General features: G+C 42.1%; 2 protein-coding genes across 5 annotated transcripts; one reads left to right on the top strand and one right to left on the bottom strand.

The window, feature by feature from the left end:
• Positions 1–132: 132 nt before the first annotated feature.
• On the top strand, positions 133–3,813 carry ghrh (growth hormone releasing hormone). Of its 2 annotated transcripts, none has more exons than XM_014166341.3 (6): positions 133–356; positions 882–966; positions 2,573–2,677; positions 2,810–2,914; positions 3,295–3,423; positions 3,596–3,813. In XM_014166341.3, exons 2-6 carry the CDS (start codon positions 884–886, stop codon positions 3,663–3,665), a joined length of 492 nt encoding a protein of 163 aa, XP_014021816.3. In that variant the 5' UTR covers positions 133–356; positions 882–883; the 3' UTR covers positions 3,666–3,813. The 2 variants fall into 2 exon arrangements, with proteins under 2 accessions (XP_014021816.3, XP_014021817.3); XM_014166342.3 differs by having other exon boundaries at positions 134–345.
• A 6-nt stretch (positions 3,814–3,819) lies between these two features.
• Positions 3,820–15,025, bottom strand: rpn2 (ribophorin II). Of its 3 annotated transcripts, none has more exons than XM_014166337.3 (17): positions 14,910–15,025; positions 14,193–14,380; positions 13,898–13,993; positions 13,555–13,730; positions 13,252–13,327; positions 12,977–13,111; positions 12,582–12,758; positions 12,141–12,259; positions 11,895–12,000; positions 9,900–9,991; positions 8,055–8,169; positions 7,669–7,950; positions 7,245–7,340; positions 6,833–6,908; positions 6,588–6,717; positions 5,830–5,924; positions 3,820–4,588 (listed from the first exon to the last, which is right to left on the bottom strand). In XM_014166337.3, exons 1-16 carry the CDS (start codon positions 14,920–14,922, stop codon positions 5,873–5,875), a joined length of 1,929 nt encoding a protein of 642 aa, XP_014021812.2. In that variant the 5' UTR covers positions 14,923–15,025; the 3' UTR covers positions 3,820–4,588; positions 5,830–5,872. The 3 variants fall into 3 exon arrangements, with proteins under 3 accessions (XP_014021812.2, XP_014021814.2, XP_014021813.2); XM_014166339.3 differs by lacking the exon at positions 14,910–15,025 and adding an exon at positions 14,537–14,702; XM_014166338.3 differs by lacking the exon at positions 5,830–5,924 and having other exon boundaries at positions 3,944–4,588.
• Between the last annotated feature and the right edge of the window lie 488 nt (positions 15,026–15,513).

The raw sequence follows: 15,513 nt of genomic DNA, 5'->3' as shown, positions 1-15,513 counted from the left end.
TTATATTCCAGGTGTATTTAAACAAATAAAACATATAGATAGATGACCAATGAAAGAGAAGGGAGAGAAATCTAAATCATATCTCAACCAGTACGGTGAAAGGAAAAGAGAGAGATAAAGAGAGCGATGGGGGGGAGTGGGACACACAGACAGACAGAGAGGAGAGAGCGAATTTAACATCAGAGGTGATGTCACTAGTGTCTTTGATGGGTTGGTTTAAAAGGTTTATTCAGAGAGTGATGTTCACAAAAAGCTGTTCCAGCATTTCTTCTGAGATGATGACCTGAACTGACATCAAGGACTGCAGGAGAAGGACCCAATAGAATTAACTCACACTTAATCCAGGTAACTTTAAGGTAACTAACTTTATGTTTCAGATTTGATAGTGTTTGTGTGTCAAGAAGACCATTTGATGATATGAATACATACATTGATATTGTAACCTTTTTAACTATATGTCAATCACTTTTTTATTATTATAACATTTCTATTGTTAACGTCAATCATACATGGATGTTTAGTTTTCAAATGCAATCACTACACGTTTGTGCTTTAATTATTTATTGGTTGGAACATTAAACAGAAAATATATTACCTGAGTAAAGTTACCCATTTAGTGGATAAAGACATGTCACATTATAGCAAATATTTACCTAAATTTAGTTACATATTGCTACACTGAAAAATCCATACTTTATCTTTGTCAAAGTAATCATCAGAACAATATAGCAAGGCTTCAAGTCTACCTCTCCTAGAGAACTCAATGTCTACTGCTGTGATATCAGATCAGGGGCCAAGTGAGGAAAACTGGCTTCAGTGTTTTTATAATGTAATTTTAACACTGCCATTTCTTCTTGCTGTCCGTTGTTTTCCAAAACTAGTCATGATGATGGATAGAGCTGTACTGCTCGTTTTCTGCTGTCTGGTGATGTCTGTATCAGTTGCCCCACTCTACCCATCTATTAGGTAAGAATCCAATCAATCTGCATGAGAGCAATTTTCTTTAAACATTTAAAGTCATTTTAATAGCATTAAAATGTGTCAAAAATATAAACCAACATGCTAATTTGACAAATATTGTATCGAACATGGGTTGTATGACGAATTGTCCAATATAATTATTATTTAGAAAATGTTTCTGATAATACATTTTAAGTTTGCTATCTAAAAAAAGCATGCTGATACTACTTGAGTTTAAATAATTAAATATGAATATGATTGCAACTGTTAAAGCTTACTAACCATAATGAACTTGAATACGAAAGAGTGATTTGTGATTCTAGTAGATTACTGCTAGAGCATCCAAAATAGTTCTGTCACTTGTCATATGATTAAATTACATTTTGAATCAATTAGCTTTTCATGAACCCCTAGTATCTATGTCAATAGTGGTGTGCATTGCCTTTTGAGTGACATTTACAACACTCCAATGTGTAAGTGTTCTAATATCAATCTCTGGTGAACAGCAACTAAACCCCCTCAGTAAAATATGTTACTAACCCTCTTGTTAAACAGGCTAATGACGCAGAGCTTGTTGAGTGGAATGATCCACACCTGAACTGTAGTTATCCCCCCACTACTCTGCCCCCAGTCTCCTTGACCAGGGGCCAGGTATACACAAATACTCTCTGCTAGCTCCCTTTTAAGAATTCAATTTTCACTCTGTGCTGCTGAAAAAAAATGATGTAATGCTTCATCCCAAAGATGAACATGAGGTGTGGTTAGTAACAGACAAAGACTGGACTGCCAAGAGAGAGCAGAAAGAAGCAGAGAATAACTGCAGCCAGCAGTCTGTCTCTGAACACGATGCTCTAAATCTATCAGGGGTCAGTGTGCCTGTCATAGTGTGCCCTGTCTTTTTGTTATGCTAACAAGGGTCAAGATGTCTGGATTAGTCACTAAAATGTGTAACATTTGCACAGCACATTAATCACAGCATTCGGGGGCAAAGTATGAGACCATTGTTATGCATATGCGAAAAAACACATCTACTGAAAATGGTCACTTGACCTAACTACAATTGAGATAATGGCATTTGAAATATGGTTGTCTATGATAATATTTTTTAGACCGTTTATTTTGAATGTTATCTTTATAATTCCCTATAAAGATTAGAGCTGCCCAGACATTTTTGTTGTTGCGATTTCACTTGGTTTTGCGAAAGTCACCAGTGATACACTTCCTCATGCTTGTCCTTTTAGAATGTCCTTTCAGAAACGGCAACGCTCTCGATATAGGTGTTATACTCATGAAATTGTTATTCCGAACTTAATCTAAGCGAAATCTCACAAAAAGTGTCTGACTGCCCACTGGGCACAGACGTCAGTTCAACGTCTAGTTTTGATTTACATTTGGATGAGCTGTCAACTAATGTGAATTCAACTTGAAATCAACAAAACATTTCACCGTGTCATTGGATTTAGGTTAAAAGTTGGGTATTAAAAAAAAAAGACTATGCCCTTACCTTGATGACTTTTTGCAAATTAAAATGTGGAAACAACTTTGATTCAAACAGTTTTGCACAGTGGGTGGACACATCATACCATATTTATGTGACGTGTTTTCCACCCAGGTTTGGTCAGAGGGACACGTCCATCCTGATGACCTCCTCTATAGAGCATCCCATGCAACTGCTGGGAAAAAACAGCACTCCCTTGACGCAAAAAGCCGAACTGCGGTCAGTGCCGCCCCAAAATCTGAAATACCTTTTTGTTTTATAACAAAAGCTATCAAGGCAATGACTGAACTTTCAAAATCTATACATCTATCCATGAAATGGTCATGTGCTCCCTCCCATCTTTCATCTCAGATCAGGAAGACATGCTGATGCTATCTTTACCAACAGCTACAGGAAGGTTCTAGGTCAAATCTCAGCCAGGAAGTTCCTACAGAGCATCATGGGAAAACGGCTACAGTGAGTATTTGCTGTTTATGCAATCTGTCAGTAATGATATTCTATAGTTAAGCAATAAGGCCAGAGATGTGGTATAAATCCAATATACCGCGGCTAATGGCTGTTCTTAGCACGACACAACACAGAGTGCCTGGACAGTCCTTAGCCGCAGTATATTGGCCATACATCACAAACCCCAAGGTGCTTTATTGCGATTATAAACTGGTTACCAACGTAATTAGAGCAGTAAAAATAAATGTTTTGTCATACGTGTGGTATAAAGTCTGATATACAACAGCTGTCAGCCAATCAGCACTCAGGGCTCAAACCACCCAGTTTATAATTAAGTATAGAAGCACTAAAAATGTTTATACTGTACTTTATTCTTTTTTCAAACCCAGAGTAGAAGGCCGGAGCTATAATGTGAAATGCCAGTCAGACATTTACGAGGGCACCTACAAACAGGACCTGACATCTGTTCAGAGAAAACAGCGTTACAGGGGACTGCAAAACAATTTCAAGAAGCCAAGGTACAGTTCCCACCCAGTACATGGTTTGGAAATCATGATCTCACTGCAGACAAGTTATCGGTAAGCCTTCAGGGCATACACATACGTTGCCAAATTGTAATCTGTGAAGTGTGTCTCGTGGAAATGCATAGTTGTGATTGAACTGACATTCCTACTTAATGTTCTCTTCCAGACTTCTATGTAGTGAATGTAAGCGAGGACAAAGTGAAGACAAGTGTTTATCTCCAACCCTAATGACCTGAAAAAAATGTCACAAAATAATTTAAAAAGCTATTTTCCTATCACAGCTTTGAGTCAAGAAAATCAATGTCGCTCAGTTCATACACTCTGGTAACAATTGTACTAAAGGATATGTAACCACAGTTGTCACAATAAAGCAAAGAGATTTGATATGAGTCCAGTGCATTATTTTTTACTTCCAACTGAAACAAATGCATTGTATAGGCACTATTATTTCAAGGACTTTAGAGTATGATAGAATTAGTGTGTATTGCACCAATAAGAAACAGCAGTACTCAAATTAATCCCCATTTCTTTAATTACAAAAACAGATTTTCTAGGACTGCCCATCTTGTTCGGGGGGGGGGTCTTTATTGTAATGAGTGAATAGCTCACACCCTCCACATGTAATTCAGTGAGGAGATAAGCAAATAATTACAGACTTACGATGAACATGTCAGACACCTCAATCAACTTCTATCAAAAGGCCTTGTAAAATTGATGGCTAACTTCTTGATGCAAATTTTTACAAAGCAGTGGTAAGATGGGCACTGAGAAACATGAATGTACAAAAAAAAAAAAATCCATCCACATTTCATTTTGAAACCACAAAATTATATCCCCAAGCCCATTATAAAAACAAACATAAAAAAAGGGCATTTGCAAAACAGTCAAACAAAAATGAAGTGCAAGGATGGTTAGCGTTACAGACCTCAGTAGGAGCATTTGTGTCAGGAAGCATCTGTCTGATAACTCTACCGAGAACTTTGATTTTAACATTTACTTTCAAATGAAGTCAAACTGCATTTAAAATGTTCTATTGGATTCATGGAATAACATGCCTTTGATGACAGTCTGATGGTTGATGTGTCCTTAAATGACTCCTTGAAAACCAAAAACGAAGCATCTTAAGTCTCCAATCGTCGGTCATCATTTACTTGCAATTCTGCCAGAGAAGAAAATAGATACATTAGTACGTTTGTTGTAAATGTTAATTATCAGACAAAGACCTTTGAAATAAAGTCTACAGTGAGCTCCAAAAGTATTGGGACAGAGACATGTTGTTTTGACTCTGTACTCCAGCACTTTGGATTTGAAATGATACAATGGCAATGGAGGTTAAAGTGCAGACTGTCAGCATTCATTTGAGGGTATTTTCATCCATAAAAAAAAAAAATCAGGTCAACCATTTAGAAATTACAGCAATTTTTGTACCTAGTTCCCCCCCTCCATTTCAGGGGACTAAAAGTATTGGGACAAATTCACTTGAATTAAAGTAGTCAAGTTTAGTATTTGGTCCCATATCCTAGAACGCAATGATTACGTCACGCTTGTGACTTCAAACTTGTTGTATGCATTTTCCATGTGTTTTGGTTGTGTTTCAGATTATTTTGTGCCCAATAGAAATGAATAGTAAATAAATGTGGTGCCATTTTGGTTTCACTTTTATTGTAAATAAAGATTAGAATGCTTCTAAAACACATCTACATTGTGGATGGTACCATGATCACGGATAATCCGGAATGAAATCGTGAATAATGAGGAGAGAGAAAGAGGCATAAATATAATATCCCCCAAAATGCTAATCTCCCATGTTAACGTAATGTCTTTGGGGTATGATATTTGTGCGCGAATCTCTCACTCAACATTATTCACGATTCATTCAGGATTATCCGTTATCATGGTGGCATCCACATTAATGTAGAAGTTAAGAAACATTAGTTTTACAATAAAAGTAACAATACATGATCTACTATTCATTTCTATTGAGCACAAAATTAAACTGAAATGAGATCTTAAAATGTAAAGCCTGCATGAAAAGTCCTGGATACATTAAAAATCACATCCAATGTGAGAAACTTCATGCATTTTTTTCCAGCATAAAGATGAAGTGTACAGGATTTCACCGCAACAGAATATGAACTGCAAGACAATGAGGATGATAGGATAATGCAGAGCTTAGCCAATGAGGAAGCACCACACGTTGCATCTTTAGAATAACCGTGTACAATGGCAGGCAATATTAAGATTAATAACTGGTGACATGGATAGGATGGAAAAAGTGAGCAAAGATGATTTTATGGTGGGATGAGCAAGATGCTGGTGAGTGAGCACTGCACCACACAACCATGCATTATACAGGGCAATGGGGATGCACTGGGATGCAGTCCATACAGATGCCCTTACTTCAGCATGGAAGACTGGCCCGTTGTTATTAGAAAACAGGCCTTTACCGCAGGCTCCTATATTTTGCCAACCTACTACTTTGCTCTGCGGCAATCCTGAAAGAGAGAGATGTAGCAAGGAGTAGGCAGGAGAGTTAGGGAGACAGGAGGGCACTATAGGAGATGGTGGCTAAAGAAAGAAAGTCAGGCTAGTCAAGTTTCATCAATTGTGAAATTAAATCCGCTGACTCCACATCAACCAAAAGGAGCATGAGACTAGAACATGATTAAAAGGACTGGGTCAGAAAGGACAGGAGTAAGGTGCAGTAATTCCACAGTAACACTAGGCAATTAGAGCTTGACGCCTTCAGCCAGTGACACTTATTACCGCTGTGTCTCTATGGCCTTTGGAGAGCTCTACATGTGGAAGACTTGAGGGGGAAAATCACCCACACAGTTCAATCTGGCCAGGCCCTCTCATGCTCCCAGTAGACATACGCTCTACAGCGGCGGCTCCACTCTTCTGCTAGCCTGGCAGGGCGAGGGGCACCTGGGGGACACACACTGAGGGGGCAGCGCGTCACAGTAGGCCCTTACACACGATCTCAAGGGCCCTAAGTGAACGTCCGGCAGCCACAATCTCAGAGAAGCACCAAGAGGTCCCAAAGCCCCAGAGTCCTTCTCATATGAAAAGAGGTCAAACTTTCTCCCTGTGGTTAAGAGCTCTCTAGGCAGAAAATCTCTGCCAGTCTGTGTTGCGAAAGCTAACAGAAGCCATACCTCTTGACTGCTTTCTGGGCCAGCATGCGGTTTCCAGCCAGGAAGGTGAGACTGCCGATGATGGCCAGGTACTTGAGGGTCTGGAACATGTTGAGGTGAGTCCAGTAGACGTACATCAGTCCCAGCATGCCTGAAACATCGCAATAAACAAGAGTAAAGGTGATAAACTAGGAAAAAGAGATATCGGTGGAGTGACAATGCCAGTAGTTTCCATTGTAATCCATGTCTCAGAAATCCGTACTCACATGCGTGGCCCACATGGAAGAGGACAGCGCTGGGGGAGAGGCTGAAGTTTGAGATGTTGGCCCCGAGTTTGAACCACTGAACAGAGAGGGGGGCGAGAACAAGAGAATATTGTTCATGGACGACGGCAGTACAACAAAAGGTCTGGAAATTCATTTACAATGGAAGCCTTTCGCAGTATGGACAATGTCATCACGCAACGGTGTCAGAAATTACATACAGCATCACTATTGTCATTTCAAATCAAAACAAGTGTTATCCAAAAACCAAGGCTCATTCAGGAAGTATCAAGGTTTTATTCTAAAGGGCCTTGCTAAACAGAAAAGACAGTGAAGAGGCAGATATGAAAATGTTCTAAAAAGAAACCTTTAGACCATCAAACAATTTCAAACTTGAAGAAGAAAAGAGTGTCACCAGAATAAGCAGCAGCAGGAAGGGTGAGAGGACGAGGGCTGTGAAGGCGTTGGACACCACTGTGGGTGGCTTCTTCTCTGGCTCCCGGAACAAGTGCTACACACGACAAGAACATCAGGTCAAGTCCACCTATTTGTTTCGACGACCACGCACAACATGGACATTGGCGTAATCGTTAACCCAAAACCGTAGCAAAACGGAAAACATGTTTTTATTGGACAAATTCAGGTAGTTCCCGCCCCATTTTGTTCCTAGTGAATACACCCCAGCTATTCATCTATTTATTTGTCAGGGACCACGCACAACATGGATATTGCACCAGAGTTAGCTTAGCTATATAACTCATTTCAAGCTATGACTAGCAACCAGAAGACTAGAGAAACAAACTAATGTGTTAGATTGATATGCAAGACTTGTTGTTTACCTGGATATCTGGCTTAGGCATGTAAAGGGTCTTAGATTGGATGGCTGCTGGGGCCTCCTCATCAAGGAACTTCAAGACAACGTCAGCCACGTTCCACAGAATGGGGTTCTCCAAGGTGGCATCTCCCACAATGAGGTGGAGGGCATATGTTCCAGACATTGAGTCAAACTCAGACTTTCTCTCGGCTGTGTCCAGCTCAAACTTGTAAAGGTTCTTACTGTCAGGCTCGGCCACAAACACAACCTCCTGGCCAGTTTTATGATTGTGCAACCTCACAAAGGTCTGGAGAGAAAGACAATAACAATACTCAAGAGATATAATAGCACAATGTTGACAGAAAGATAATATGAATATAAAAATGTAGACCCACAGGAACAGCTAGATACCTGATGGGGCGTGAGCTCTACTCCAGTGTTGACATCCACTAACTGGAAAGTCATGGCAATGTTCTGGTGGCTGTCTGCAGTAAAGGAACCCTTGGCCTTGAAGGGATAGTCCACCCTGGAAATGAATTTGTATGTATTTATATATACTGCACAAAAAAAATAAAGTGAACACTTAAACAACATCCTAGATCTGAATGAAAGAAATAATCTTATTAAATACTTTTTTCTTTACATAGTTGAATGTGCTGACAACAAAATCACACAAAAATAATCAATGGAAATCCAATTTATCAACCCATGGAGGTCTGGATTTGGAGTCACACTCAAAATTAAAGTGGAAAACCACACTACAGGCTTATCCAACTTTGATGTAATGTCCTTAAAACAAGTCAAAATGAGGCTCAGTAGTGTGTGTGGCCTCCACGTGCCTGTATGACCTCCCTACAACGCCTGGGCATGCTCCTGATGAGGTGGCGGATGGTCTCCTGAGGGATCTCCTCCCAGACCTGGACTAAAGCATCCGCCAACTCCTGGACAGTCTGTGGTGCAACGTGGCGTTGGTGGATGGAGCGAGACATGATGTCCCAGATGTGCTCAATTGGATTCAGGTCTGGGGAACGGGCGGGCCAGTCCGTAGCATCAATGCCTTCCTCTTGCAGGAACTGCTGACACACTCCAGCCACATGAGGTCTAGCATTGTCTTGCATTAGGAGGAACCCAGGACCAACCGCACCAGCATATGGTCTCACAAGGGGTCTAAGGATCTCATCTCGGTACCTAATGGCAGTCAGGCTACCTCTGGCGAGCACATGGAGGGCTGTGCGGCCCCCCAAAGAAATGCCACCCCACACCATGACTGACCCACCGCCAAACCGGTCATGCTGGAGGATGTTGCAGGCAGCAGAACGTTCTCCACGGCGTCTCCAGACTCTGTCACGTCTGTCATGTGCTCAGTGTGAACGTGCTTTCATCTGTGAAGAGCACAGGGCGCCAGTGGCGAATTTGCCAATCTTGGTGTTCTCTGGCAAATGCCAAACGTCCTGCACGGTGTTGGGCTGTAAGCACAACCCCCACCTGTGGACGTCAGGCCCTCATACCACCCTCATGGAGTCTGTTTCTGACCGTTTGAGCAGACACATGCACATTTGTGGCCTGCTGGAGGTCATTTTGCAGGGCTCTGGCAGTGCTTCTCCTGCTCCTCCTTGCACAAAGGCGGAGGTAGCGGTCCTGCTGCTGGGTTGTTGCCCTCCTGCGGCCTCCTCCACGTCTCCTGATGTACTGGCCTGTCTCCTGGTAGCGCCTCCATGCTCTGGACACTACGCTGACAGAAACAGTAAACCTTGCCACAGCTCGCATTGATGTGCCATCCTGGATGAGCTGCACTACCTGAGCCACTTGTGTGGGTTGTAGACTCCGTCTAATGCTACCACTACAGTGAAAGCACCGCTAGCATTCAAAAGTGACCAAAACATCAGCCAGGAAGCATAGGAACTGAGAAGTGGTCTGTGGTCACCACCTGCAGAACCACTCCCTTCTTGCTAATTGCCTATAATTTCCACCTGTTGTCTATTCCATTTGCACAACAGCATGTGAAATTTATTGTCAATCAGTGTTGCTTCCTAAGTGGACAGTTTGATTTCACAGAAGTGTGATTGACTTGGAGTTACATTATGTTGTTTAAGTGTTCTCTTTATTTTTTTGAGCAGTGTATATTGTGTGGCTAATGGGTAGGGCCATGAGTTTTTCCTGACCATATAACCTGCAGGAAATAACTCTGGGTCTTAGTTATGGGTCTGACAAGGGCAGTATTAAAAGGGCTTCATATACGAGATTGGGCTCTCTAACCTGGATGTCTTGGTGCCGATGCTCTGGTCCTTATCCACTACAGACAGGTCCATATTAGTGATGGCCACCTCAGTGGACACCTTCACTTTTAGCTGAAGGCATGTGGGGAGAAGGAGAGAGAGAGAGAGAGAGAGAGAGAGAGAGAGAGAGAGATGCAGGAAAATTAGAAATTCAAGGGAATTCATATGATGAAATTCACATGCAAATTTCAGGGTGATTAGTGTCACATTTATGGTGAATTAGTGTCAGGGAGAGTAAAAGTAAATACTTGAGGTTAATGGCTTTGACACATGGTTAAGTAACAAAGGTTTGTAAGCTAATGAAAGCGGCTACTAAGTAAGAATCCTCAATTTCGAGCACATTGAACTGCTAACCTTTTGGCAAAAGCGAAAGGAAAGTGACTTAACTTACAAGAACTGTAACTACACACAATTACAAATCCAAAACTATATACAGGGCATTCGGAAAGTATTCAGACCACTTGACTTTCCAATTTGTTCCATTACAGCCTTATTCTAAAATTGATTAAATTGTTTTTCCCCCCTCACCAATCTACACACAATACCACAAATGACAAAGCAAACAGGTTTAGAAATGTTGGCACATTTTTTACAAATAAAAACACTGAAATATTACATAAGTACTCAGACCCTTTACTCAGTATTTTGTTGAAGCACAGGCTCTGACTGGGCCACTCAAGGACATTCAGAGACTAGTCCCGAAGCCACTCCAGCGTTGTCTTGGCTGTGTGCTTAGGGTCGTTGTCCTGTTGGAAGGTGAACCTTCGCCCCAGTCTGAGGTCCTGAGCAGGTTTTCATCAAGGATCTCTGTACTTTGCGCTGTTCATCTTTCCCTCAATCCTGACTAGTCTCCCTGTCCCTGATGCTGAAAAACATCCCAAAAGCATTATGCTGCCACCACCATGCTTCACTGTAGGGATGGTGCCAGGTTTCCTCCAGACATGACGCTTGGCATTCAGGGCAAAGAGTTCAATCTTGGTTTCATCAGACCAGAGAATCGTGTTTCTCATGGTCTGAGAGTCCTTTAGGTGCCTTTTGGCAAACTCCAAGCGGGCTGTCACGTGCCTTTTACTGAGGAGTGGCTTCAGTTTAGCCACTCATCCATAAAGGCCTAATTGGTGGAATGCTGCAGAGACGGTTGTCTTTCTGGAAGGTTCTCCCATCTCCACAGAGGAACTCTGAAGCTCTGTCCGACTGACCATCAGATTCTTGGTCACCTCCCTGACCAAGGCCCTTCTCCACCGATTGCTCAGTTTGGCCGGGAGGCCAGCTCTAGGAAGAGTCTTGGAGGTTCCAAACTTCTTCCATTTAAGAATGATGGAGGCCACTGTGTTCTTGGGGACCTTCAATGCTGCAGAAATGTTTTCGTACCCTTCCCCAGATCTGTGCCTTAACACAATCCTGTCTCGTAGCTCTACTGACAATTCCTTCGACCTCATGGCTTGGTTTTTGCTCTGACATGCACTGTCAACGGTGGGACCTTATATAGACAGGTGTGTGCCTCTCCAAATCATGTCCAATCAATTGCATTTACCACAGGTGGACGCCAATCAAGTGGTAGAAACAACTCAAAGATGATCAATGGAAACAGGATGCACCTGAGCTCCATTTCGAGTCTCACAGCAAAGTGCCTGAATACTTACGTAAATAAGGTATCCATTTTTGTCTTTGTAATAAATTTGCCAACATTCCTAAAAAGCTGTTTTCGCTTTGTCATTATGGGGTAGAGTGTGTAGATTGATGGGACATTTTTTTAAATAAGGGTGTAACGAAACAAAATGTCATAAAAGGGGTCTGAATACTTTCCGAATGCACTGTACCTTTTATACTTGGTGATGAGTGAACCATGCCCCCATTTTGGAAAAATGTAAACTGGCATAAACTTCCAAATAATATAGAAGATCGTTTATCTTGCAAGTAATCGGGTACAAAATGATTCCCAATACATTTTCTCTTGAAAAGATGGCCAGCTCACCTCAACCCGACTGGCAACCAATCGGGTGTCCCCGGTGATAGCCACAGAGAACTGGTAATATCCACTGGCTGGCTGGCTAGTCATGAAGTTCAGTTCAAAAATGCCACTGTAAAACAGGTAGAAATAATTATTATACACTACAAACACTGCAACGCAGACATTCACAAATCATCCATATTAAAAATCAACACAACTAGCAACATTAGTACCCAGACAAATTCTAATCTTTCTGTCTATCAAACTTACTCCCTGAGGGAGAAAGGTGCCTGGGTGAGTATGACGTTCTTAGAGACCACAGCTTGAGCAGATTCCACCGCCACACTGGCTGAGGCAAGAGGATTGGAGAGGACGTCAGTCACCAGAAGCTGTGGTAAAGACAAGGAGGCAGAAAGATGTCAGTGAAAAGAAAAGCATAATGTGAGAGAGAAGACCATTGCTCAGTGGTTGACTAGAGCAGGGTTTCCCAAATTCGGTCCTGCCTCCCCCCGGGTGCACATTTAGTTTTTTGCCCGAACACTGCACAAATATTTAAAGCTTGATGATGATTATTTGAAATCAGCTGTCTAGTGCAAAAACATGCGAAAACCTTCAAATGTGTCTCAAATTGATAACGACCAAGTAATGGACATAAAAAAATGAAGTGTAGTCAGTCACTGATTTAGAAACACCGGTCATAGTGGAGTGTACCTGCAGGATTGGCTGGTTGTGGGAGACGGTGGCAGGCCCCTGGGTGCTGACGATGACTGGCACCTGGAAGCGGTTGTTGGAGAGGGCGGCAGCAGCACAGGCTACGCTGAACGCCTCAGACAGGGATTGCCAGGACTTCTTACTGAACACAGAGTTCACCAGCTGGATCACCTGGTCCTGTGAGGAAAAAGGCTCACATTAGTTGTCACATGCATAGTTATTTTAAAACAGGTAGGTTGGTGTTGTTATTCTAGATTTCTATTATCAAGTATTATACAGAGGACTAATACCTGACACATGTTCAGGAAAAATCCCTGGCCCTACTCGTGCAGCCTGCTTTCCTTCAACTCCCCTGCATCAATCTACCACCCACATAAATTGTGAGAGCAGTTTACCTCTTTCAGAGGAGGCTCTGTGTCCACATGGTCTGAGAGTGTGTAGGCTGCTGTCACAAACAGGGCAGTTGCCTCAAGTCCCTCTTCGAACTGGAGGTACACTCCACCCAAGTCATCCAATCGTGCTGCAAGATCCTTAAGAGGGAGATTAAGGTTAAAATACAACACCTCTGCTTAAGAAACCAGTTTGCATGTGAGTAATTAGTAACTTTGTAAAGCAATTTACCTGACTAAACCTGCAGCACAGCACCACCTGGTGGACTTGTGAAACTCACCTCAATCTCCTCCAGGATTCCTCCAAAATCAGCCTGCTGGGAGAGACGGGTAGCAGTCTGGAGTGCCGTGGTGATCCTGTAAAGAACAGTCACAATACAATGACAAAACACATCATGGCTTTAGATCCATGTCCATAGGAATATCTTCTGTTCAAAAGCGGAGTTTGTTTGAAACGATTCAAAGTAACAATTAAGTTCAGAAGCTTATTTCTACCAGTTAAACATGGCAGATCTCCTAAAAGATCAAAGAAATTATCCAGCAGCAAGTCTGTTCCACCTGCCAGGCTAGCAGGTATTACTCACGCCAAGACGTTGTCCTCTTTAGCAATACGGGCGACCAGGGCACCGACGACTTCCTGTGAAGCCAGAGGAAGCCCCAGGGAACTGAGGGCGCTAACAGCTCTGAAGATCTGCGTGACTGTGGAGTCCTCACTGACTGCTGCCAGAAGGATGTCACGGGTCTCATTGGACACCGGGATCTAAAAGAGGATGAATAAAGAAGTCAACAGAACCAAGCTATTAGTGAAGAATTCACTGGCAGAGCACCCAAAAGCACAAACAAATGTTGTTCGCCGGTTCATCTTGATGGAGGAGCAAATTACATGTTTCGTTAATTTAAAATCAAGCACCCAATACAAGTACCTACCTCACAGTCTGAGATGGCCTGACTGGCCTCAGCAGCAAAGAAGAGGGAGTCGACACTCATGGGGTCCAGTTGGGCCTTCAAGAAATGACAGGCATCCTGCAAAAGGAAAAACAAGGATTTGATGAGGCAACAAAATACTAGTGTCTCCCTTGGATTTTTTCTGTAGTGGAAAACATTGTGGACGTGAATAGCAAAGGTGCAAACTTAACACTAGTGCAAACATGTCATAGGCTACATGTTTTGGGTACTCCAGTCAAGCCCCTTTACTTCAATACTTAGTAGCCCATTTGCTTACATTTTCATCAGCAACTGAGGCTCCAAGCTTGCTTAGACCAACAATCGAGTAGTATGCTGATGCCAGGTCTGTGAAGGGTTGGCTCAGGAGAGCTTGAAGTCTAGCAACGTCTGACAGGGAAAGGTGATGGGATGGGGTCAGAGCCTGGGCTCCGAGAGCCACGGTGAGGAGGACCAAGCTGAACAAACCTGTGGGCACATACATGATGGTTACAGGAAATATTGCAACCGTTTTAAACGTGTGAAGTAGTTCGTAGACTCAATCATGCAGCCATTACACAGAAACCCATGCAATACAGCCCATTCCTTAACTAGAGGAACCAGCTAGTTATCTAGTTAACTTACCTAACTAATTTAACTAACTAACCAGCCAACGTGAACGAGCGATTTCAAACTCACTAGACATATTACAGACAACGCTAGTTCGTATACAATCCAATGGTCTTCATGATGATGTACCTGTAAAATACATGTCTAGCAAGATCTTGCTTGCTAGTTAGTTACGACAAGCGTGTTAGCTAGCTTACTAACGTTCGCTTCCATTGGCATGGTCCTGTCACTCCAAATCCATTACATACATGCACGCGCCATTTATAGACTACGAAAACTCCGGTAATATAAAACCCCGCTAGATTATATTAGTAAATTATAATAATAACCATTAATATGAAGTGTACTTACATTGTATTTAGGCCAAACAAAACCCTAAAATACTTACGAGGTTGGGCCATTTCTTGTCGTCTAATGCAGCGTCACCAAAGAGCCGGAATTGCTTCCGGGATCCAAGCCTTGGACACTACCATTTCAAAGACAAGGGGTGGTAATGGCATTTTCAGACTTGGTATGTATTATTATTAGACACGTACCTTTCACATAACGTATTGTGTCCAACTACACTACAATAAAATAAAATGTTTAAATCGCATATCCTCAATGCTTTGTTTTATTCCATGCTCAATCTAACAGTCGTTACCCCTATTCGTGTAATTGGTTACAACCAACTCCTGCAAATGAATGAACTTGTTCAGATATCAGAACCAGAGCTTTGTTGGACCATCTGAAATTTGGGCGAGAATAATTTGCGTTTTGAAATATAAAATAAAATAATCTGGTATAATATCCGCGAATATTGTACATTTACATTCAAATTTTATTTCAGTGCCGTTCAAACGTTACCGGGCTCCCGTGGCCGCCCCTCTAAACAAAAAGGGGCATTGTGTCCGTTTTTCATTGGTCCTCAACAAGAAACAAACCAGTCTCTCAAAATACTAATCTGGCCCAATCTATGATTTATCAGAAAATCAATAGTTCACCAACCTACT

Source organism: Salmo salar, chromosome 22 (assembly GCF_965601325.2).
Source record: "Salmo salar chromosome 22, fSalSal1, whole genome shotgun sequence".
Lineage (NCBI taxonomy): Eukaryota > Metazoa > Chordata > Actinopteri > Salmoniformes > Salmonidae > Salmo > Salmo salar.
This window is presented reverse-complemented; position numbering and strand designations above follow the sequence as displayed.

Excerpts from the sequence above, each read along its gene's own strand:
- ghrh (XM_014166341.3), top strand. The coding sequence starts at position 884 with ATGATGATGGATAGAGCTGTACTGCTCGTTTTCTGCTGTCTGGTGATG. Across the intron at positions 2,915-3,294 it reads ATCATGGGAAAACGGCTACA|AGTAGAAGGCCGGAGCTATA; the intron begins GTGAGTATTTGC and ends TTTCAAACCCAG. Across the intron at positions 3,424-3,595 it reads AACAATTTCAAGAAGCCAAG|ACTTCTATGTAGTGAATGTA; the intron begins GTACAGTTCCCA and ends GTTCTCTTCCAG.
- rpn2 (XM_014166337.3), bottom strand. Across the intron at positions 8,170-9,899 it reads ATCGGCACCAAGACATCCAG|GGTGGACTATCCCTTCAAGG; the intron begins GTTAGAGAGCCC and ends ATTCATTTCCAG. Across the intron at positions 7,341-7,668 it reads TGCCTAAGCCAGATATCCAG|CACTTGTTCCGGGAGCCAGA; the intron begins GTAAACAACAAG and ends TGTCGTGTGTAG.